Consider the following 22,198-nt stretch of genomic DNA (forward strand, 5'->3'; position numbering starts at 1 on the left):
TGCAAGCTCAACCAGCAGGTCAGTGCCTAGTCCTAACATCCAGGTGATTTTGCTCCCATTGAGGCACGTCAGAGCATGAAGTAGGGTGCTGATGCAACCATTATATTGTACATCAGTACAACATGAGGTTAGCAGTGCCCTGAACCAGCCAGTGCCCCCAGTGCAAACTTTCTCTCCAGGCACACAGTAGCTCTGCCTGCAGGCATGCAAGCAGCACCGGTAGTTAGCAACCTAACAAGCAACATCTGCTGCCTATTTGAGGGCAAAGGATGGAAAAGCCAGCAAAGAGTAGTCTACAGTGCCAGCTCTTCAAGACTGAGCTTTTCATACTAAAGGAAAAGCATTCAGAAGAGAAAATCCAGCATTCAAACGAACGTTGCTGTGACTCTGGAAGATACAAGATGTGACCAACCGCCTCTGCAGCTTTACACAGTTCCTGTCCGCGACTTTTTTTGCCACAGCTTTATTTTGCCAGTAAAAGTGCGGAGAGAGATTGCCACCTTGTGGTTCTTCCTCCTGCAGTGCCATGTTTTTTTCCCCACTTGTTCCAGGCTAGACCAGTGGTTTACAAACCGCTGTCCAAGGATCTCTAGTGACAAGGGTACTGGACAATAATACTTTCCAAATACTTAATTAACTAAAAAAAGCGCGCCTGTAATTCACAGTCTTCAGTTCCTATACTGAGAAACTTATCACTAAAAAACCTTCCAGGAACCTAACTTGCAAGTTGATAAATATGAGTGACTACTGGCATGGGTACACAGCTCCCGAACAGCAATACAAAACGCTATGGCAGTGATGTACAAAACCAGACCGTCTTTACAATACTCTCAGCACCAAGAAATCTGCGAGAAATTCAGGGCTGATGACAGCCTGCCATTGCTAGAATATGCAATGATCTCAGGCAGTAGCTCCAACAAGGTCCTAATAAGGAAGGAGCAGCCGTGTGCTCATCCCCACCACCTTGCAGATAGGAAGGCAGAAGCAGGCTGTGCTGGTCCCCCGTCACTCTGGGTACTGCTTAGGGCAGCCTGTGAGATCTGTCCCTCAGGCAGTATAACCTGGGGCAAGGTCTGCACAAGTAGGTTATCAGTGGGCTCCACCATCAATCATGCCCAGGTAGAGCACCAGGCAATATTTCCCCAGCGGTACTGAAGGGGAGTTAGAAAGCAGAAGATTAGCAAGAGCTTGTGAGGCAGCACACAGCACCTGTGAACACCCAGTGAATTTATCACATTTGGAAAAAAATTAGCTGCCTCCCCCAGAGAGAGAGAGAGAGAGAGAGAGAGAGACAAGAGTCTCCTAACACAGAAAGGAGCACAGATCCCCCTGGTAGCTTTTCATGCCTGCCTGCTGACATACTGACACAGAAAGTGACCTATTTTCATGGGAGGAATAATGAGTGAATAATCAGAATTTTTCGGGCACTTCTTTGCCTCCACGACATTTTCTAGCTTCCTGCTTTGCCACTACTGAGCCTGTTGCAGTTGTAAGCAACTGTTTTCCAGTTCCCCAGCCTCGTTTCAAGGTTGTCGTGAATGTTGGTCCGGGGAAGACACAAAAGTTTCAACAGTCCCTCAGTGTACTATTGAGCACATGCTTCTGAAGCTGATAAACCCTAGCAACATTCCCCATCAGGTCTAGACATGAGAATAAACGTAGTTACAGTGTGGTACTTTCGTTTCTTAGAAAGACTGCAAATCTAATGACTACCCACCCCCCGTAAAAAAAACCCAACCAACCAACCAACCAAAAAAAAACCCCAAACAAACAAAAAGATCAAACCACTCCCAACGGAAGAAGGGAAATTAATTTTAACTGAAAAGCTGAAGAGTAGGGCCTCAGCAGGTAACAGAGGGAGGCTTACTGCAAATTCCAGCAGCAGAGACTGCTGGCAGAAGCCCCTGAGCAAACCCCGGCCGCACAGTGCAGGGGAGGCGCAGCCCCCACACCGCACCCACAGGCAGTGTACCCAGGATGACACCGGGAGCCAGAGCGGCCGCGGGTGGCTGGGGCAGAGCTGGCTGCTCGGGCCCGCAGCCCACTTTGGCTGCCAGGGCCGGGCGCTGACCGGTATTACCGGGAACGGGCTCCGGGGTAGATCCGCCAGCGTCTCGCCAGATGCGGAGAGAGCGCGCGGTGCCGCCCGCCGGGGGGACGCTCCCGCACGGGCCGTGCGGGGCGGGTGGGCGAACTCCTCGGTCCCGTGCGTAGCGTCCCGGTTGGCGGCCCCGCTCCGCCGGCCCCTCCCGCCGGGGCGCCGCAGGCCGGTCCCGGTCGCACGTGGCGCGGCGGCCGCCCGCCCCCCGGCCCACGTGTGCCGCCGCGCCGTGCCGTGCCGTGCCGTGCCGGCTCCCCGCTGCAGTCCCGGGGCGGCGGGCGGGCGCTGCGGTGTCGGCACAGCGGCATGGCGGCGGCGGGCCCGGGGCGCGGCGGCGGCGGCGGCTGGGGCCGGAGCCGGAGCGCCGTGCTGCTGCTCTTCTTCTCGCTGTCGCCGCGGCCACCGGCCGGGGCCGCCTGGCTGCTGGGGCTGCGGCCCGAGGACACGACGCCGGGCCGGGTGTCTCTGGAGGGCGGCGCGGTGCAGGCGGCGGAGGGCAGCCGCTTCCTCCTGCGCCTCTACTTCCAGCCGCCGCCCGAGGGCAACGGCAGCCGCGGGCCGGCAGGGGAGCGGGAGCCGCGGCTGGTCTTCATCGAAGAGGCGGCGGCAGGGAGCACGGCGACGCGGGGCCCGGCGGAGCGGTGCCGGGAGCGCAGCGCCTGGGCCTCGGACGTGGAGGTGGTGGGGCCGCTGCGCTCGGGCGGCGCGGCGGGCTCGGCGCTGGCCGAGGTGCGGGTGCGGGAGCCGCGCAAGGGCGAGGCGGCGGCGGCGCCGGGCGGGCGGCTCTTCTCGCTGTGCGCCTGGGACGGGCGGGCCTGGGCGCACCACGGTGCGGCGGGCGGCTTCTTGCTGCGGGTGCGGCCGGCCGCCCCGCCGCTGGGCACTTGGCTGCTGCCCCTGCCCGAGGCGGGCTGGCTGCGGGCGCTGGGCGCCCTACTGCTGCTGGGGCTGTCGGCGCTGTTCAGCGGGCTGCGCCTCTCGCTGCTCTCGCTGGACCCGCTGGAGCTCCGCGTCCTGCGCAACAGCGGCTCGGCCGCCGAGCGGGAGCAGGCGCGGCGGGTGCAGGCGGTGCGCGGCGGCGGCGGCACCTACTTGCTCTGCACGCTGCTGCTGGGGCAGGCGGGGGCCAACGCGGCGCTGGCCGGCTGGCTCTGCGCCTCGCTGCCCGGCGGCGGGCCGGCGGCGGCCGGCGCCGGGCCACGGGGAGCGCCCTGGCTGCCGGTGCTGCTATGCACCGCCGCCGTCTTCCTGGGCGGCGAGGTGCTGCCCTACTCGGTGTGCTCGCGGCACGGGCTGGCCATCGCCTCCCGCACGCTCTGCCTCACCCGGCTGCTGATGCTGGCCGCCTTCCCCGTCTGCTACCCGCTCAGCCGGTTGCTGGACTGGGCGCTGCGGCAGGAGCTCAGTGTCTTCTCTACGCGGGAGCGGCTGCTGGAGACGCTGCGCGCCGCTGGCCCCCACGGCGACCTGGTGCGGGAGGAGTTGGCCATGGTGCAGGGCGCGCTGGAGCTACGCACCAAGGTGGTGGAGGATGTGCTGACACCGCTGGCCGACTGCTTCATGCTCCGGGCCGATGCCGTACTGGACTTCGCCACCGTCTCTGAGATCCTCCGCTCTGGCTACACCCGCATCCCAGTCTATGAGGGTGACCGGCGCGACAACATTGTCGACCTACTCTTTGTCAAAGACCTGGCCTTTGTCGACCCTGATGACTGCACTCCCCTGCAGACTGTCACCCGCTTCTACCGTCGCCCGCTCCACTGCGTCTTCAACGACACGCGCCTCGACACGCTGCTTGAGGAGTTCAAGAAGGGTGAGGCCGCCGGGCCGCGCCACCCCCCGCGGGCTTCCCCTGCACCCCTCTGCACCCCCAATGATTTCCAGGTCAGCAGCCCCGCATGGCCTCCCGGCAGGATGTGGCAGGTACCAGGGATGCTGGGGGGAATTGGTCCCTGCATGTGCTGGTGTGTCAATGACCCTGGTGTCACCTGGTGGAACACCCCCGGGTGAATTGAGGGCCAGCGGTGCCCTTGATGTACCTATGATGTTATGAAGACTGTAAGAGCCTTTGGCCTCACAGGTTGCTGGCTTGGCAGGTGAGGCTGTCCCCCAGGGGCTGATGTGTCTGCAGTGGCCTGGCAGCATGGGCATGGTACCTGCCTTGCAGTGTTGCCCAGACAGCATTTGCTGCTCTGTTCTGTGCAAAGGAGTTTATGACAGGAAATCGCATCTCATTACTCAGCTTTCACATTTTCAGCTTAGCAGTCAGAAGGAGGTCTGTAAAGTGTTTCTATGCAAGTGGTTTAAAGGAAGAAGAAAAGATTAAGCCCTTAGAAAGAGCGGTACTTTTTTTGCAGCTGTGACAGCATTCATAATGCAGCAGCTGCCAGCAGCCCCAGAGATGCTGAGAGCTGTATTTCATTAACCATACCTTGAGAATACGCACAGCATGTGTTTTTCCCTCCCACTGGGAATTGTGTTTTGCCGCGTGTTACTCACTACTTCATACTGTGGTGAGTGAGTCTAAGAAATGGCTGCAGCAGTGACACACTGCATTATGTAATGCGGGAGGGCAGCTCTTGGCTCCTGGGCTGCCTGGCGCCGCTCTGCCGCAGGCAGAGCTGATCATGTGGGAAAGGCCAACCTGGTCCACTCTAGTAACAGAGAAAGCCTCTCTGTGAGTCATCTCCATGCTCGTTTTTAGAGGTGGGAGGAGGAGAAGATAGGACATTTCTCAGTGCACCAGGAATGTGCTCATCAGATCCATGCAGGTCAGCATCTTCTCCAGAGATGTTCAGCTGTGTCCCCACTACCACTCAGGATCTCAGGCAGAGGAGTTCTGTGTGGCACCACCTGCCCTCTCTGCCCCTCAGCAGGACTAGAGACTCCCAATGGTGAAAATCAGAAAATTCCCGGGTTTTATACAAGACCGTTAGCAAAAGCATTGAGGTTGTTCTCTGGGTTCAACCTTGGTGAGCTGCAGTAGTCCATGCCGGCATCCTTCCCCCCATGCCAGTTGTCTCTCGTCTTCCTAATTCCTTGTGTGCTTTGCATCTCCTTCCTAACTGTGTTTTCCTGCAACAGCACTGAAGTTCACCTGAAGTCTCTTCTACCTCTCTCTTGCCTATAGATGTCAGATGATTTTGGCATTCTCTCCCTTGGTCAGGCTCCCCTGCAATTTATCTGATTTACTTTGATACACTTCCCCTTCCAAATTTGTTCTACAGCCTGGTACCCTATGGATGAATAGAACATATAAAAATGGACTTGTGGTTGCTTAGTTCCCTGCCCTTTTCTTGCTGTCCTCTCTGCCCTCCTTAAACAGAGCTGTTCTGTGTGTGCTGCTCCCTGAGCTCACGGGTATGGTAACAAGCCTTGCTGCCTGCCCTGCACTTTCATATGCTGGTCTTCATCTGAGATGAAAATTATCCATCCTTCTTTTAACTTTGCTCCATTAAACTCTTGGCATATCACTTCAGGTTCTTCCTCCTTTATATCTGTCTGCCACTGTGGCCTTCTGGGGTGTTTTGCTACAGTCCCTGTTTAGAGCTCTCCCTAAACCCTTTTTCTGTTCCCACCTCACTTCTCCTTGTCTTTTCTGAACTACAAGGCTGAAAAGCCTTGCTTTTGGTCTTAGTATCTAACTCAGCATGGTGTTTAGCAACTCCAGCTCTTCCCCCAAATGTTCTTCTTCCCAAGGGTTGATGTTTTCTTCTGATTCATCTTTCCCCTATTTGTAGGCACGTGGTCACCCCTGAGTTTGCAAATAGTCACCCCTCAGCCCAGCCCTGAGCCCTCCTAAACTCTCTTTTCCCAGTTCCAAATACAGGTTCTTGTGCTGGGTCCCACACTGCGACAGATGTTAGCTCCCAGCTGCCTTCAGCCCCATCCACTGTTGTGTCAGCCCTGTTCACTTGACTATTTAATTTCTAAAATAAAGATTTCCCGTTTGTAATTAAGAATCTTTATCACTGTCTCCTTTTCTGTGTCCATTTGAATTACGGTGAAGTATCTTGTTTGATCCAATCGAGGTTTCTTTCCATGGCCAGGTCTTCTGAGACACCTCCACTAATTAGAAAGTAGGCTGATTGCTTGCTGGCTCAGCGAGTGTTTAATGAAGGCATTCATCACTTCACACCTCCAAGGTGCCTGCAGGACAGCAAATGCTCCCACTGATAAGGCCCAGTCTCTTTTTAGGAAATTAAAGTCTCTGGTAAGGATGGCCATTCATAACCACCTCCAGGTCCTTATGTCCCTCACAAGCCTTTAGAAAAGCCAGCTTTTCTTTCCTTTTCCCATGATTAACTCAAACAGTTTTTGTACTGTACCCTTTCTTTTTGTTATTGTAATATTTATACAAAATACCTACAACATTTTATATCCTTCTTTCCCAGATAACAATGTGTGCTTCTGATCTGTTTCACCAATGATTAATGTTCTGCCACATACACTATACCCATAATGTCATTTTTTTGCATAATGTATAAGTAACACAATTTCACTGCCAGAGCTCCTTGCCACAGTACACCAACATTTGTTCTTTCTTACTGAAAATGTCAAGGGATTATTAAATACAGCACTTTGGGACTCTTGCTCACACCTCCGACAGCACTTTCATTTTCTGTTTCCTCCTACTCACTGCTATCATACTATTGTCCTTGTTTACCTGAGGCATTTCTTTTCTCTTGCTGTTCTGTCCCAGCTATGAAGATAATCAGCTTTTTTTCCTCTTTGGTCTTTTATAGCAGGGTGTGAGGGGAAGCTTTCCTTCATTTGCTTCTAGGTATGCTCACACTAACCTCATTTGAGTGCAGTTCCATTAAAATGCATTGGTGTTTACCTTGATTTTAATTCACAGATGTGTCACAAACTGCCTCTCCCCCAGCAGGACCGTGTGTAGAAGGGATTACCTTCCACAGACCTGTGGCATCAGCTTTCCATTCAATTGAACATTTAAATTGTATGAAATAGTAGCACACACTCAGTAGCACCAAGGGAGCCACTGGCCCAGTATGGTTACAATGCCCAAGAGCAGCTGTGAGCCTCTGGTTAACAAAACCTGGCCCCTGCTCCATCACAGTAGAACTGGTCAAACTCTTCACCTCTGCCTTTTCACAACCCTGCTGCCACAGCCATTGTTTGATTTGTCTTTCAGCAGTAAGTCCTGCAGAGAGGTGGTTAAATTGGGGGTCCCGACTGGAACTGGGAAAAACCCAGTGAAGACTCCAAACAGCAGCAGAGGGGCCTGCAAGAGAACAGTTTAGACTTCAACCCACAGCCCGAATGAGGAGGGCAGCTGCAAAAACCGTTTAGAGAAACAACATTAGAGCAGCTGAGACAGGTTCAGCTGAAGGAAGCAAATACTTGTGCTGCAATATGGTTTTGAGTTCACCTTCTCAGCAAAAAGAACTCAGAAATAATGAGGGCTGGACACCCAATTTGCCATCTTTTCAGGGAAACTAGATGGGGTCTTTTATAGAAGGCATACTTTGTTGTGCAGCAGCATGGCAAAATGTGTCCTCCCTTCACTAGAAATGAGAAAATACATACCAGTACAGTAATTTTGCCACCTGTAGTCTGGTGAAAGAAGATGAAAATACTTGGGAAAAAATTGGGAGACAATTTCTTGGCAATTTGTATTGGTACACCTTGGAGTACCTGGCTTTATTCTGGGCTCCCAGGAGAAAATACCTAATACACCAAAAAAATAACTGCACCATATTTAGCAAGCTAAAGCAATGTAGGGAGGCAGATGAGCTTCCTGCAGGATAAACTTCACCTAGGGAGTGTGGAGCTATGAGGAAAGGTTTGTGCATTTATTCAGTGTGAAATGTTGTGGGTGATACAATCTGTTTCTGCTCCTTTCTTGAAGATTACCAAGCAATGCATGTTGCAGCTCCAGTCCAGTGATATAACTCCTCATGGGAACCTCTTCTGTGAGGTCCACCTCCTTGTTTTGTAGCGCCACTGGGAAGTCAGTCTTGTCCCTTTCTCAAGTTGTTTATGGGCTTTGTTGACTGATTTCCTGGAGGAGCCTCTACACAGCAGTGGCACCTTTCAGCAAGTAACTTTCCTCTGTCAGAGGAACAGTAGAAATTTGTTCTTAATGTTCATTTTCCTGCAGCAGGGCAGAGGCTGAGCTGCAACTCAAATTAGACTTTTGTGGCTTGGCATCTTTTAAGAGTTACTAAAAATAAATTCTCCAAACCTCAAACTTTCAGGCTTAGCAGGGAAAACAGCCTGTCCTGCAGAGGACAGCTCTGCCCTAGGGTCTGTCTTTACATTTCAAAATGCTCCACCGTCTCTATTAGACTTCTGCAAATTGGAGAAGGTGCTTACATTTGCCAGGAATTGAGGTTAATACCATTTCAGATGCTTTTTGTACCATCTTTCTGAGCCCGCAGGCATTGCAAGCACACAGTGTTGCTTCAAATTTAACTCAGCCTTCAAGAGATTTCTGCAAGCGTTATAGTCACTCTGCTGGGCATCTTGATGAGCTGAAACAATGACCTCCCAAGGCAGTTGTATGGGTTAAGGAGCCAGTTTTGCCCAGGAAGTACCACCTACACTTCCCCTGGAATGTGGTTGCCAGGCTGAGAGCAAGTGAGTTGCTGATAGACAAAAAAATGGTCTCAGTGTCTCATGCTGCAATTCTGCCTGAAACATACTGTGCTTTTCCTGCTAAACTGTACTAATGTTACTGTGTAAACCCTGGCCTACTCTATCCCACCCCAAAAGTCCCAGGATCAGGCCTGCTCTGGGCAGGCATTCAGCAAAGCAAGAGGGGAGCCAAGTCCTCGGGGGAGAGGGCACCCTGCCACACATTTCCCTCTTTGCAGCTGTCAAAGGCACCTTCATACTGAGCTGATGGGTACCCAGGAGGTCAGAACCCTGTTGCACAGCAGATGGAAGATGAGGTTCCATGTCCCCTCTAATCATCTCCTTACTCTCCTGATCTGCTTCGTCAATGGAAATAGATCAGCTATTTCAGATATTCCATCTTTTTACAGTCTTCCTTAGGATTAGGAAAAGCACAAAAGGAGAGTATGAGAAAGGCTACAGACAGATGTAAGCAGGTGAAGTTTCTGTCTCTGAGAAAGGTCTGGGTTAGGTTAGGATTTACAGTTTTTCCTTTACGTAGCTCTTATTCCTGTAGAGCTGGGTGACCCTGCAGCCCTCTTGGTTATTTCCCCCCTGCTTAGGTGTAGATGTGCATCTCCTCTAGATACAATGTGTGGTTTCACCTTGGCTGCAGAGTCGTGGTAACACAAGAGCACACTCACACACATTTTCAGTTCAAGTTGTTCAAATCAGGGTCCCTACTTTCTCCAGATGCAGGCCAGCAAGAGGGCACGGAGATGCTGCCAGCCCCTGTGGAGAGCTCTGAAGAAAAGCACACAGAAAATAGATTTCAGTTACATCATGGTTGTTTCACAAATCAACCTTATTTAAAAATTGCTTTTTTTTTTTTTTTTGCCTTCCATTTTGTAGCTGTAAATGGTTCACGGTTTGTGCCTGTACCTTTGATCTCCTAATAACAGCTTCAGATCTTACCATAAAATTCATGAAAATGAATTTCATGCTCAGGATGTTCATCCCGTGGAACGAGAGACAAGGCTAAAGCATCTTTAACATTCCTGTGGCAGGGTACCTACATAAAAAAAATGATGAAGAATTAGTCTGGGCTAAATTTGAACCCAACAGCACTTTCTTTCCCAGAAGCCAAGGCATTTCCCTGTGTTCAGACCCTGTTCTCTCATTGGGGAAGGTGATTTGAGGTGGATCTATGAGCCCAAGCTCATTTAGGTGCCTATGAAAAACAAGGGTCCTAAAAATGGGCATAAAAGCTTTGGATATCTGTTCAGATGCTTGCTCCATCTGGAAGCTCTCAGCTGTTTATATTAGCTCTGTAATTTAGCATTTTGAGGCATTAACTTTCCACTGAAGCTGTTGTTTGAAAAGAGCAGATTTCATGTAGCTCATAAAGAATTTAGTGCAGTTGTATCCCATGCTGAGCAGACACTTAATCACCTATAGACTTCCTGTGCGAGAGCAGTCCTGCGGAGGCCTGTGGAGCTGCTCGCACAAGGAAAGTTAATTGCCCATTTGTTCTTGCATTTGCCAAACCAAGGCTTTGATTCTCAAGTGTTTCACTGTGCTTTCCTGCATCAGCGATAGCCCTGTAAAGTTCATATGTGACAGCTTGCTAGTGGGGAAGCAGCTCACCCTTATAATTCATTTCATTTCATTTGAGCTAGCAGGCAGTGGTTACAATAGGACGGGTTTTGCAATCAGTTTTACAGATCTTAAAGCTGTTTTAGATCAAGTTTGGGGGTTTGTTTAAATGATGCATCTCCCTCTGTTGTGCTCCCACTGAGGTTGACCTGCTGGATAGTGGCTGCAGAGGCAAATGTGACCCCTATGGCATCCCCAGATCTGTCCCTGTGCCACCCTCCCTTAGACATTGCTTCCATCTCATTGCCCAGGTTCTGCCCTTGTACATGCTCTAAAGGCCACTGCTTTTCCTCCTGTTCAAGTGTAGCAGCTCCCAGGGCTGGGCAGAGGGATATAGCTGAGCTTGGCAGCATTGCCCAGGAGTGAACAAGCCACGTGAACAAGCCATAACCCTACAGCCAGGGCACCCACAAACCCTCCACCAAAATTCATGGGGTCGCTTAAAAAAGCTGATGGGAGGAGCTACAGAACCCAGTCAGGTCAGGGGGGTGGGGCACAACTTTGCAAATGATCTCATGTCCCTCAGGTGGAAAATCGGAGCAAGTCAGCCCTTTCCCAGAGGGGACCAGCTGAGAGCAGCACTTACTTGAAAGGACCAGGACTGGCTGGCATTCAGGGCTTTTTGTGACATGGATACCAGCTGGCCAGGCATGGGCTGGGATTAGCTCTCTCAGTATGGGCAGGAGCAACCACACAGAACTGCTACAATTTTCCATTGCTGGGTACCTGCTCCATTTCTGATGTGGGTGTTAGCCTGGAATCATGAACCTGGGGGTTTGGAGTGTGAATACAAGTGTTTATTTTCTGTGAAAATAAAGAACTCTTGAGTGCTCTAACAGCCCTACTGACTCTGCCCCCAGTGCAGTGAAACCATGGCTCTCCTTCCAGGCTAACAGTGCTGGGTTATTTCTAAATAATCTCATTTGCAGCTACATGAACATGGAGCTGGAATCACATTTCTAGTGTAAATTGCAGTGTCGATGTAGGTGTTTGGCCAAAAAAAGAATTGCCTACATCACTCTCTGACTGCCTTTAAGTAGCACCTAAGCTTTTGGTAAGGGCTTGGTGGTTTTGGGTTGCATGTAAATGTCATTAACAGCAAGCTCTCGGCCAAAAGAAATAACTTTTTCCCTCTCCTCGTTCACCCAAGGACTTGTAGGAGACCAGATGGCCCCAATGTTTGGGAGCAGAGTTTGGCAAAGGAGACCTTTTCAAAAGCTGGACTTTGCTAAGATGAAACGTAGCTGTTGCTGCTGTCTTGCAGCCAGCTCCTCTTTTTTCTTTTTAAGCGCTGTGTTGCTTTATTACCCACTGAACAGATAAGATGCGCAAACCTATGTACGAAAGGAGTGAAATAGCCCAGTCCAAAGGACGTGCTGAATTTTCAGTGCCCCAAGGCTATTGATTTGGTTTTTTAAAGTGCATCTCAGTGCTACTTGCTGCAATGTTATGTTCTCATTTCTAAATCTGTAGCCGTGGGAGGCAGTGAGCTGCTCTCTGAAATCTTGCAATAAAAGCTTGGTATGAGGAGGAGGGAATTTATACTGTGGAAAATGCCCAAGATTTGCTGTGAGAAATGTATAGTGCTGATGTTCAGCTGAGAAATGTCGTCTGCTCGTCTCAGATCCAGGGCAGGGTTATTTGAAGGTCACATGATCCCCAGCAAGAGGTGTCTGTGGGACTGCCACGATGCTCGGGCTGTGCTCGTCCCTGCACCTCTGCAGGGACGAGCCGGGAGGCGCTGCGGGTAAGGAAGGAGCCGCACACCAGGCAGGAGCCCATCCTGTCACACCTTTGTGCATGAATACTGTTCACATCCCTTGTCGGGAGCAGCGGGAGAGCTTGCTGGGACGGGTTTAGGGGAGAAGCGGAGGCAGAGGCAGCTGCATAGCAGAGGGAACCTGCCCCCGTTTTGGGTGACCATTGCTGCTCAAGGAGCTCAGCTCTGAGCCCATGGCAAAAATAAGGTGTTTACAGCTTTCCAGAGGTCGTTGCAGGACTTTTGGTTTAGTGCAGGTATTGCAACAGGAGATCGCCGGGATGCAGAGCAAACAGAGGGAGGAGAGGTTTTTGGCTGTGGTGCCAATGAGGGTGTTTTTAAGTAAAACTAGAGGTTCAGAATCTGTGTGCGCTGCTGAGCAGCGTAGGAGCCACACGGGCAGTAAGAAACCCAGTGCTGTTCATTGGCAGGTCCAAGAATACATTGGAGCTAGAAACCCCGAAGTTGTTTGTGGCTTGGAAATTGGGTTCTGGTCAAGATGCTGAGCAGGAGTGTAAATCAGAGCAGCCAGTAAAGGAAGGGAGACGCTGAAAAAGCCAAAACAGCTTACAGAGAGCTGGACATGCAAAACCAAATAGAAATGTTTCAAGTATGCCAAAACCAAGAAACTTGAGAATGTGTCAGCAGAGCTGCCAGCTTACAAGGGACAAGTGAGGGAAGCTGAAACTGTGATCCAAGAACACTGGAACTTCCAAGCAGGAGTCACTGTCATTGTAGATGAAGGTCCTGGTCCCACTCTGCTTGTTTAAGGTAACATAGAGAAGATGCTGTCAAGGGCAGGGCTTGGAGAAGAATTTCAGGTCCAAGCTGATGGCTTGAAAAGTGTTCAGTGTCTGCATCCAGATGGTTCACCCAAGAGTTCTGCAGGACCTGGACTGAAAGCTGCAAACAAACATACATGTTTCTGCATAAAAACCAGCTGCTGTTTCAAGAAGATGGAGGTTTTGCCCATATTTTAAGAAAAATCTTAGGATTGGTCTAGACAGTGATGGATAGAAAGATGAGGGGGAGCTGTTCATGGCAATTTAATAGGAGAGATAATTAGCCACAGAATAAGAAAACACCAGGGGGATAAGGGAAATCAGTAGAGCCAAGGACACATGCACATTTCTGTGTTGGAGAACATTGTCTTATTGCTCTGTTAAGAGTTGTCTCATGCCAATGAAGCTGAGGGTAAGGAGGAGCTGGTATAATGTACACTTCATTCCTGCACAGGAGGCTGTCAAAGAGCTGAACAGAGTGACTCACAGCCTGGGTAAAGAAAAAAGGTGGCCCCAAAAAAGAGCCTACATCTACAAATCCCTCTGGACAGCAGCTGCCCTGTTAGGCTGGGCTGTGTGTCCAGCCCTTCTCCTTGGGTTAGCACACTTGGGGTGGCTTTGGATGACAGTGTCTGCCTCACACCAAGCCCTGCCCACCACACTGGGGACCCCTCTCAGGATCACCGGGATCGGTGTCTCACTGCCACTCTGCTTTTCCCCTGCAGGAAAGTCCCACCTGGCCATCGTGCAGCGGGTGAACAATGAAGGGGAAGGAGACCCATTCTACGAGGTGATGGGCATTGTCACCCTGGAAGATGTCATTGAGGAGATCATCAAGTCCGAGATCCTGGATGAGACGGATCTGTACAGTTAGTGTCCCAGAGCAGCTACTGCGGTTGCAGGAGCCAGGGTGGGAGCCTGCACAGACAGACAGACATGTGGGTAGGAAACAGGCCAGAGTAAATTGTGGTCCTTCCCCAGAGTAATTTGCTGTCATGATGGGAAAGACAAGAATGGTGGGGAGATGCTGGTCAGGTGTCAGGGAGTCTTGAATGCTCAAGATAGAGAAGTAGAGAAGCAGCTGGTGCCTGGGCAGGGCCTGACCTAGGAACATCTGTGTTGGGCATGAAATGTCTTGGGGTGGTTCCCAAGCTCATTTGCAACTCTGGGTGATGGATGCAGCCGGGACAACCCAGGACTTGTTCCTGAGGAATAAGTGTGTTTCACGATCCTGCTCCCTGCCCAGGGAGCTGCTCCCAAGGTGGATGCACAGCATGGTTTATGTGCCCCACTGCTCCATCTGCTCCTCCACAGCAGCCCTGCCATAGGGTGCAGCAAGACATGCCTGTCCCTACGTGTGCATGTGCCATGGGGCCCTGCAGCTGCAGCAGCTTTGTGGCTGCTGCAGGTGAGTGACCGCTCTGCTCTGCCTGCAGCTGACAATCGGAAGAAGGAGCGGGTTCCCCACCGGGGACGCAAGCCCCAGGATTTCTCCATCTTCAGGCTCTCAGAGAGTGAGATGAAGGTGAAGATCTCTCCGCAGCTCCTCCTGGCTACCCATCGGTTCATGGCAACAGGTACACCTGCCCTTGTGCAATCCCTGCAGCACCAGCCCCCCAGGGCATCCCTAAGCCATTCCTGGCTCAGGCTCCCCTCCACTGAGCAACTTCCACCTACAACCTGGACATCCCACTGCCCTACCAGTGTGGGTCTGCATTCAGCTCCCCTCTGGGCAGCGGGTGCTTAGGCTGCAGGTGTGGGGCCGTGCAGCTCAGAGGATGAGAGGTTCCTGGCAGCCCCGGACCTGCTGAGCATGGCATTTGTGTATTGCCTCCCCTCTAGAAGTGGAGCCTTTCAAGTCCCCCTACCTCTCTGAGAAGATCCTGCTGCGGCTCTTGAAACACCCCAATGTCATCCAGGAGCTCAAGTATGACCGAAAGAACAAGAAGGCAGCGGAGCATTACCTCTACCAGCGCAACCGCCCCGTCGACTACTTTGTCCTCATCCTGCAGGTACCTGGGGCAGCAGCAAGCAGAGGGTGGCAGGGGGTGGCCCTGTTTTCTGCTTGCCACCTTGTTCTGGGCTGCTTCTGTCAGCAAAGATGCCCATCCTCTTGTATGGGATGGCAGAGGACCCTGCAGCCCTGGGTGGGTCAGGAGCTTGGGGTGCCTGTCTGAGAGGGTTTTCCTCCTCCTTCCAGGGGAAAGTGCAGGTGGAGGTCGGCAAGGAAGGACTGCGGTTTGAGAATGGGGCATTCACCTACTATGGTGTCCCTGCCATCATGGCTGTTGTCTCCTCAGGTGAGGCTTCTATGGGCTCCCTCTGGCCCTGCCTTTTCTTCAGCAGCATCCATGGAGGCTAAGCCAGCTGGTGCCAGGAGGAGGGGCTGGCCATAGGATGGGGTGGCCCTGCTTCAGGGCATGGGGCAAGCCAGAGCCCTTCCTCTGCTATTCCCACACCTCCAACTGTTGTTTCAGAAAACGATGTGCGAAAAATGGGAAGCCTGGCAGGATCCTCCTTCCTATGTAAGTATTTTGGGACAGGCTGAGGCCCTAAAACCTCTCTGCAGCACCAGCTGGCTGGAGGAGTGATGGCTTTTCTCCCCATGCAAAACTGCTCAGACTCTGTGCTGAGGTCACCCTTTAAAGAGGTAGACAGAGAAACAGCATGCTGAGGGGCTGATGCAGCAAAGGCCCCACAGAGTGACTTGGAGGTCCCTTGGAGGTCCCTTTGATATCCTTTTGAAATTTCCACCATGTTCCAGGTCTCTGCCAGTAGGTCCCAGCACGGCTGGCACTGCAGGAGGTAGTGCCCACAGGTGGGTGTTATGTTCATTCTAGGTCTCAGCATAACACCTCTAGACCCATTTGCCTTCCTGAGGCTCAGGGCACAATCTGAACACGGGCCCTGCATTGGGCTGCTCGGGAATTGCAGAGATGGGCTGATTTACCTGTGAGCTGTTTGCACGTAGGGGTGGAAATTAGCCAAGTAGATACTCCAGTGCCAATGTATTCCCTGCCTGCAGACCTGATGGGTTAAGAAGCAGATCCCCTGCTTGCAGGAGTTAAGAGGGAGCTCTGATTAGGGGAGACTGGCAGGTACCCCCTTCTTTGCTATAACCCCTGCAGATGTTTAGTCCCTGGTGGCTCAGGAGCAGGTGGAGGTGCTGCCCAATCCCAGTCTGTCACATCCCTCATCCAAACCCCAGATGCTGCAGTCAGATCTGCAGTGCTGATGGTGAGCCGAGACGCTCTACCTGCCTAATCAAAACAGGGACCTACTAAATTCAATCTTCAGAGAGGTGTAAAGAGGAATGTCATCAAGAGAACAGGGAGAGTCTCTTGGGGCAGGTGACTCACCCCGGTGGGTCCCAGTCTTTCTGCAGCTCTAGGGTTCATCTGCTGCTTGCTCTGCCTCTGTGCCAAAGGCTGGCTCATGGACTGATGGATTAACCCCTCAGTGCGCATTCCTGCTCCTCCGTGTGTCCACAGTGCACTCGGTTTGGACAGAGGGAATCAGTGACGTGGCCCATTTCTGCCAGGTGTTGCTGGGTGGCCCAATGTCCTGTATCCTAGGTGACAGTCCTCAGGGCCCCGCCGGGCTCAGGCAGTGAGTGCTGCCCACGGTCCTTGGGCCAGGCAGGGCAGAAGCCACGGTGGGAGCTGTGTCAGAACAGCCATGCATGTCTGCAGTGCCTCCTGCCGGGACACTGCTGCTCAGGGCTCCTTCGCTCCCAGTGCTCACGCATGACGCTGTCATGAGGTGTTTTCTGCCACGCAGCCATTCCTGCCTGCAGTGGGACACGTGCAGTGTCCCAGCCCTGGCCAGCAAGGGAGCAGGCTAGGAGGCAGAGGTGACAGGGCATCTCCCTTGTCAGGCTGGTGTCCTCTTTCCTCCTTGAAGGAAAGCCCAGAAGAAATGAGTGTGAGTAGAGTATCACAGCTGAGAATTCAGACATTAACCTAGAGCATTTAACAGTTTGTTATTAATTAACTGTTGTTATGCAACTGTTTTATCACCAGCTGATCCTTGACATTGGTGCTGTGCGGTGACAAATGCTGTGGGAGGGTCAGGCAGTGGGAGTGCGGAGTCAATGCTAGTGGTTACCAAATTGTCCTTTGCTCCCTTCTGGACAAGGTCATTCTGGGCAGTGCTTCATGCTGTTGTCTTTTTTATTTGCAGAAGGTTTTGATTCAGGGGAGGACATGGAACAGGAATTCCTGCCGGAGCAGCAGGGAGATTAGAAAAGGGGACTGCAGGGCAAATTTCCTGGGGGTTTTACGTTTGAATCAATTTTAAAATGTTAATCACATAGGCAGCAGATAGTTCCTAGAGTGTTGCAGCTGTGCTGAGGACAGAGTGGCTGGAGGTAGGGCAGGACACCTTGGGCAGGAAGGCTAGCAGCTGGGGGAATCATGGCAGTGGCTGGAGGAGGGGGCTGGCAGCCAGCAGGCTTGCATCTCCCAGAACTGTCGAGGTGGGCAATGGCAGTGGTGAAAGCAGAGACTGGGAAGTGTTAAGGAGTACATCACTCACCCTTGTGTGTTGGTCTCTCCGTGCTCCCCCATCCCCTGTGGCATGGCCCAGGAATGCTGTGGAGGGCAGCAATCACCTGGAGGGGGAATGGCCTGCCCTAGAAATTGTCACTGCTGCTGTAACCCATGGCAATAAAACACAGAAAGTGAGTGTCTATGATTTACCTTCTCTGTGGCGATGGGTCAGGCAGCCCCAGATGCAGAGTCCTGGCTTCTTGCGGTTCCTGCAGGGATCAGCCCCCAGTGCATAGCTCTTCTCAGCATCACCCTAAGGCTGTTGAGACCTAGGACCTTGCAAGGAACTGCAGGCAGCCTGACGTGAATCCTTTTGCTTTGCATCACCTTGAAGAGCTTCTGCCAGCCCCTGCCTGCAGCTGTGGGGCTGGGGCAGTGGCTTTTGCAGAGCACATTCCTTCTTTGCTATGTGCCTGCACACCCAGAAGCATCCCAGATGCCAAGTGCAGTGATTTAGCTTCCACCCATTTCCCAGGTGGCATTAGCTGACCACCAAGTCCCCTCTTCTGGCAATGGCTGGTAAAGAGCTAGAGCAAACTGCCAGCACTTAACCCATGGGGGAAAAGATGCTTTCTACCCATGCCAGGGCCCTAGGAAGTTGTGTGGCTCTGCAGACAGGCCTGGCAGGAGCAGGTCCTCCCTGCCAGCCTCACCTCCCCTTACCTCATCACAGAGCAACCTGCTGATTTACAGCTTTCAAGTCTGTGTTCCTGCTGGTGGCCCAGGACTGGCGAGCACCTCCCCAGAGCAGAAGCAGGAGGGTGTTGAAGGGGTGAGAAGGGATGCTGGAGACAGCAATGGGAGCTCAGCCCAGGACTGCTGGCACATGATTCTTTTTCTCATTCTTCCTTTTGGTCTGTATCCCACCCTCACCTCCATCCCTCACCTTTCCCCCGGGTCCCCTCCCTCCTTCTCCCTCCCTCTCTCTGCAGTGCCTGTCTCAGTGTCCCGTACTTTCGCCTTCAGCAGAGGGGACTCCCTGGCTGGCTCTCCAGGTAACAGGGTGTGGCTTTGGCCAGGGACCTCTGCATGTGGCAGGCTCTTTCCAGCACCCTGTCCCCATTGCCTCAAGCCCCCTCAACCCTGCATGCTGGGCAGTACCCCACGGCACCCCTGGGCAGCCCCTCACTGGTTGGAGCATTGGTGGCAGACTGGGGACAGCAGTCCTGCCACAGCCTCCCCAGTATGATGCAAATCCCAGGAAGAATGGGATGGGGACAAAGGGGAGCCATGGACAGCTTGGGCTTGCTTTGGTGTGCACTTCCTGTAATTTCCTGCACTTAGCACTTGGGGTTTTGACTTGCTGCTTTTGGTGACAGTGACCTGCAGCACTGCATGCCTGGTGCCCTGCCCCCCTTGCTTTCTCGTGATCCGGGTAATAAAAGGGCATTTTAGCAGCAGAGCAAAGTCAGCAGATGTCACCCGTGCAAGGAACAAGCTGCCTTTGTTCCCTAATAAATCACTGACTAGACAAAATCCATCATGCTGTGTGTCAGAGGCCATCAGTCAACGTGAGTGACAGGCCAGCTTGCCATGGCAGCCTCTCCTCCTGATCTGTCATAGTCGGGGTGAACAGGAGCATGCCCTTGAGACACATTGCACAAATACTCACAGGCTGCCGGCTGCAACCAGGAGAGCTGTGCCAAATGCAGTGCAAAGGCCAGCAGTAACAGGAGAGCTGTCAGTGACAGGCAGGCAGCAGCCCTAGCCCCTGCTGCTGGCACCACGTCAGAGTCCTGCCTGGTCCCTTCGGTTTGTGTGGGGCTGACATGGCACAGTCTCCACACCAGCGTGCACTGAGGAGGACCAGCTGCAGGTCCCCCTCAGGGCCCCTGCCAGCCCCGTGTCCTGGGGAATGCCGCTGGAGGTGACTGGTCCACCTTGGCCCTACACTGGCACTGGAAACACAAGCAACACCTCGAGCAAGAGTGAGTGTTTGCCTCTCTGCTGTCCCCTCCTGCAGTGAACAGGTCACCGTCGCGCTGCAGTGGCCTCAACCGCTCCGAGTCCCCCAACCGGGAGGACTATGGAGGCAGCAGCACGCAGCTCCACAGCAGCAGCAACAACATCTACACGCCCGACTACTCCGTGCACATCCTCTGTGACGTGCAGTTTGTCAAGGTATGGGCAGGGCTGGCAGGGACTGTCCCACCCTGGCCACCCCTGTCCGGGTGCCCTCTTGCCCTACTGTGCCCCAGGAGCCTGGTGGGTGCCCAGTGGGTGCTGGGGAGTCTTGCACTTACTCCTGCTGTCTGGAGGTTTGGTTGGAGCCACCAAGTCTCCGAGAGGTCCCAGTGGGGCTTGGTGCCCACTGAGCTGGGTGCACATGTCTGTGTGCCCAGGTGACCCGGCAGCAGTACCACAACGCACTGGTGGCCAGCCGCATGGACAGCTCACCCCAGTCCCCTGACATGGAGGCCTTCGACAGGGATTCAACCAAGGCCTCGACTGCGCGGGGAACCCCACAGACACCCAAGGAGGACCCCGCCACCCTCCTGAATGAGAGGAACAGCATCATGTGTGAGTCACGCAGCAGCATTCTTTCCCTGCCACAGGCCAACACTGCATGTCCCCTGGGGGGTCTGTGCTGGGACCCTCCGGCATGATGCACACACCAGCTCTGAGATGCAGTTGCACATGGAGTGGGGTTCGTGGGCATTTGCACGCACACACCTGTGGATGCCTGCACTTGCACACAGCTGCCAGCGTGCAGGCACGTAATTCCTCATTGCCATGCGCTCGTGTCTCCCGGGGTCCCTGGCAGTGGGACCTGCTGCCATGGCTGGCATCCTGCCACATCCTGCCCCAGGGCACGGCACCTCCCTGCCCTGCTGTCACGCCTGCCCTGTGTCCCTGCAGGCAGCCGCCCCGAGGGGCTGCGCAGTCCCAGCGAGTCAGTGTTCCTGCGCATGGAGGGCATCCCCTTCATCCAGGAGGAGCTGGCTGACAACGAGGAGAACAGCAAGCGGCAGAGTGAGTCTGGCCGGGGGGCACACACGCCTGACCCCGGGGGTGGCGAGGCCATGGTGCCCTGAGGCGCTGCAGCCACGATGGGCTTTTGCAGACAGTGAGTGCTGCGGGACCGTCCTGGAAGCAGAGTCCCCGGGTAGAGAGGCCAGGACCAACTCATCACCGAGCAGCTCTGAGGAGGCACTGGGCAAGAGGCTGCTGAGATCCCTCAGTGAGTGACTGACCCGGGGAAGGCACACCCAGGGGAGAGCTCTGCCTCGGCACCCCACTGCCTGTGTCAGCTGCTCCCCAGCTCTGTCGTGGGGACACCCTGCATGGGGCTGGCATGGAACAGGGGGCAACCTATTTCCCTGTCAGTACCTCAGCAGCCGGCAAAACTGCACCTACGGCTAGCTCAGGAAGAGCCAGCCACTAGGTCCTGGCCCAAGCCTATGCACCCCTGCCCTGAGTGCCCTTGCTGCTGCAGGTGGGCGCAAGCGGCGGACATCATTGGAAGGTGAGAAGTCGCCAGAGGAAAGCTCCAATCTCGCCCCATTAATCACCTGAGCAGCAGCGTGGCCAGAGCACAGTGCTGGAGGCCCATGCAGACTGGAGGTAGGAACCTGCCTCTTGGTGTAACACTCCTTCCCCAGCAAGTGGGAGGTCACTCATTTTATCATTTTAAATAGTGTAAAATCAAGTTGCAGGCAGCAAAGCCAAATGGTGTGGTTTGGAGCCCGTGCAGGTGTGTGTGTTGCTGGGGGCTGGAGCAGGGTCAAGGGATATGGAGCAGGGTCTGCTCTTAACAGCAGACTGGATGTCAGAGATTGGAGTGAGACCGTGGCTCATGTTTTCACTAGAAACCTGTGTCTGCACCAATATACCCCTGAGAGTGGCTAGGAAAGGTGCTGCAGGCTTGAGCAGCAGCAGGTCAGGGAGGACAAGTTCTGGCCACCTGCACCAGGCTGTGCTTGTGTCTTCCAGGTCTGCAGCATGGGGGTCTCCTGCCGTGAGGCTCATGTCCAGCAGCAGGAGGTCTGCACTCGCTCGCTGCCTGTCCACCCGCTTGTGCCGCCCCTCCCTGCAGGACTTGTGCAGAGCCCCATCTCCAGGCGAGAAAGGATGTACCCCTGGCAGGGCTGAACCACCCAGGCAGCCTGGACCAGCTAGCTGGAGTCCGAGAGCCCTTGCCCAGCTGCTCCCTGATGGCATCTGGTATCAAGGAAGAGGTGGAAAAAGGAAAGGTGAAAAAGTGTCTGTCACGGCATCCCTGCAGGCAGTGCAGGGAGGGGCAGCCCAACCCAGAACTGCCCTTTAACATCATTTACCATCCCCATCCCAGCGAGGCCCGGAGCCCAGCAGTGCTGGGTGCTGCACAGATGTGGTCTCCACCACGAGGAGAATGTGCTATTTGGGGGGTGCCCCACGCAGCTCAGGCCCCAGCGCACGTTTGTGCCGTGCCTGGCGACACACCCGCTTGCAGCGCCTCGCTCACGCTGACCATCGACACAGCCCAGCACTCCCGAAGCCCTGCTAGGCACAGGGCAAGGAGCCCCGCTCACCCCCGAGTGCAGCCCCCTCCCTGGGGAGGGGCCTCTCCATGCTGCATTGGACCATCTTGCTCCCCACACACGCCTGCTGGTGTGAGGAAGGCTCGCACCAAGTCTTCGGCGTGGTACAGACCAGTGAGTAGTTTTTGTAGAGGCTCAATGCAATGGGGATATCAACATTAAAAGTGATTTTTCCCTGAGTGATGCCCTCTCTGTGTCCATGGGTGTAGGGAAGGATGCTAACCTCTCCCACCAGGCCAGGCTGCCCTCCT

General features: G+C 53.7%; 1 protein-coding gene across 1 annotated transcript; it reads left to right on the forward strand.

Annotated features, from left to right (window-relative positions):
• Nucleotides 1-2,407: 2,407 nt before the first annotated feature.
• On the forward strand, nt 2,408-22,126 carry CNNM1 (cyclin and CBS domain divalent metal cation transport mediator 1). The gene is made up of 12 exons (XM_032116547.1): nt 2,408-3,914; nt 13,603-13,746; nt 14,314-14,454; nt 14,720-14,889; nt 15,078-15,177; nt 18,360-18,422; nt 19,391-19,548; nt 19,770-19,947; nt 20,287-20,400; nt 20,492-20,608; nt 20,864-20,991; nt 21,361-22,126. Exons 1-11 carry the CDS (start codon nt 2,408-2,410, stop codon nt 20,941-20,943), a joined length of 2,772 nt encoding a protein of 923 aa, XP_031972438.1. The 3' UTR covers nt 20,944-20,991; nt 21,361-22,126.
• The last annotated feature ends 72 nt before the right edge of the window (nt 22,127-22,198 follow it).

Source organism: Corvus moneduloides, chromosome 8, assembly GCF_009650955.1.
Source record: "Corvus moneduloides isolate bCorMon1 chromosome 8, bCorMon1.pri, whole genome shotgun sequence".
Lineage (NCBI taxonomy): Eukaryota > Metazoa > Chordata > Aves > Passeriformes > Corvidae > Corvus > Corvus moneduloides.

Excerpts from the sequence above, each read along its gene's own strand:
- CNNM1 (XM_032116547.1), top strand. The coding sequence starts at position 2,408 with ATGGCGGCGGCGGGCCCGGGGCGCGGCGGCGGCGGCGGCTGGGGCCGG. Across the intron at positions 14,455-14,719 it reads CCATCGGTTCATGGCAACAG|AAGTGGAGCCTTTCAAGTCC; the intron begins GTACACCTGCCC and ends CCTCCCCTCTAG. Across the intron at positions 20,401-20,491 it reads GGAGAACAGCAAGCGGCAGA|ACAGTGAGTGCTGCGGGACC; the intron begins GTGAGTCTGGCC and ends GGGCTTTTGCAG.